At 44.8% G+C, this 1,732-nt stretch overlaps 1 protein-coding gene across 1 annotated transcript in view; it reads right to left on the bottom strand.

Annotated features, from left to right (window-relative positions):
• LOC100744951 (homeobox protein prophet of Pit-1) overlaps positions 1–1,732 on the bottom strand; it is an 18,331-nt gene that overhangs the window by 16,262 nt on the left and 337 nt on the right. The window contains exon 2 of the mRNA XM_033324372.1: positions 1,369–1,732. Coding sequence (XP_033180263.1) covers positions 1,369–1,588 — 220 coding nt within the window. The 5' untranslated portion in view covers positions 1,589–1,732. The remainder of the gene's footprint in view (positions 1–1,368) is intronic.

The following is a 1,732-nucleotide window of genomic DNA, read 5'->3' as shown; positions in this document are numbered from 1 at the left end:
CGCAAACACGTTCTCGCGTTTCACCGTAACGAGAGACGGACGACACCAACGCTTACGATCGCATACAGTTTCTCTACCCTTATTGAATTCCCGCACCCATCGTCTTACCAATGATTCATCCATAACTTTATTACCGTAAACTGGCGTAATTCGGTGGCGAATTCCAATTTGAAAGAATGTCTTCGGCATTCGAAAAGCGTAAGAGCGTCATCGGCGGGATTTTCGATTCGCGTCGGCGTATTAAACGCGCGACGATACTGATTATTTAAACGGAAAATTTGTCATGACTCGTGTCGATGTACGAACGAATTCCATACGTAGAACGATCGTATTTTCATAGTATGAAAATTTTCGCTTTCCGCAGAATCGTCATTCGAGTCTAATTGATTTGATCTTCAGAGTCCTCGGAAAGAGATCGGTTGCAAATTATGCACGTTGTATGTGTGTTTTAACTATCCGTTAAAAACGAAACTAGAAACGACCAGTTTGTAGCAAAATCTTCTACTCCGCGATGGAAAAACGTTAAACTCGTTAATGATAGCCAACAGCTGGACTACATTGAATTCTGGCACTAAGTACAAGTTACTGTCAATTTATAGCAAGAGGGAGGAAGACAGAGTTCTGTTCAGCATTTCGCTTCGATGACAAGACTCGACACGCGTCTACATCCAACGATTCGAGTGAACCCCATTAGCACACCCTTGGTGCTAAGCTCTCTGAAACCCCACGAGCACATAATAATAGCCTATAGAACAGGTACCACCATATGGTCTAGTCCTGCACCCCATTGTCAACACTATAACCGATCTTATCGTCGACGTACGTGTGTACTCGAGGCTCAACAAGCGGAAAATTCATCTATATCGAGATGACACGTTGCCCATTTTTACCTCCAAATCATCCTCAACGTTTGTATCTCTTTCATTCGTGATTAGAGGAAACAGACTAACGCGCGATCGTTCTAAGATAACGTCAAACCAAATAGGATCCTGGTATACGCTATCGTTTATATAAGTATCCGGATACTTTAGCCGATTTATAGTAACAGCAAATGGATGCTGGTAAGATACATAAATTGATAAAAAACTAGTGGCTAAATATTTATCATCCTCATATAGAAGATTAAACATTTATCCTCGTTGCGTATAAAATTCATCGATGTATCTATCGTTTTTCATAGAAATTTTTATTAAACCCTCTTTTCCTAACATAAGCAAGTGCGCGAATTAGCGTTTTCCAAGCATCGGTGTATCGATAGGAAGATCGTTCTCCAAATATTTTACTTAAACGTCCGAGTCGGTCGTGAAACGAGTGGGCGACTCGAAACGTACAGAATTGAAAGACGAATGAATTCAGAGCGATACTCACCAACGGAAGAAGTAGCCCCGACGCTGCTCCTTCCAGGCGTCGCGGCTGGTGTCGGCGGGCTTGCTTCGAGACCCTGGTGAACCCCGTAAAGGCTGAAATCTTGCTCGTTCGAGCTCGTGCTGCTACACTTTCTCTTCTCTTGATTGTGATTCAAGTGGAAGCTCTCGTTCTCGACGAGTCCAACGCCGAGCAAACCGAGATTCGGCCTCAGTTCGTCCATCAGCTTGTTTTGACCGCAGTTCGCAGCTGCCGCCGCGGAAAAGTTCAACTGCCTGCTAAAGATCGCAGGGAAGATGTTGAACTGCTGATGATCGAGGCTGAGGGCGGTCGTCGGGAGCGATGAACCGCCACCGCCGCCGCCGCC

This window comes from Bombus impatiens, unplaced genomic scaffold (genome assembly GCF_000188095.3).
Source record: "Bombus impatiens unplaced genomic scaffold, BIMP_2.2 scf_2222, whole genome shotgun sequence".
Taxonomy (NCBI): Eukaryota; Metazoa; Arthropoda; class Insecta; order Hymenoptera; family Apidae; genus Bombus; species Bombus impatiens.
This window is presented reverse-complemented; position numbering and strand designations above follow the sequence as displayed.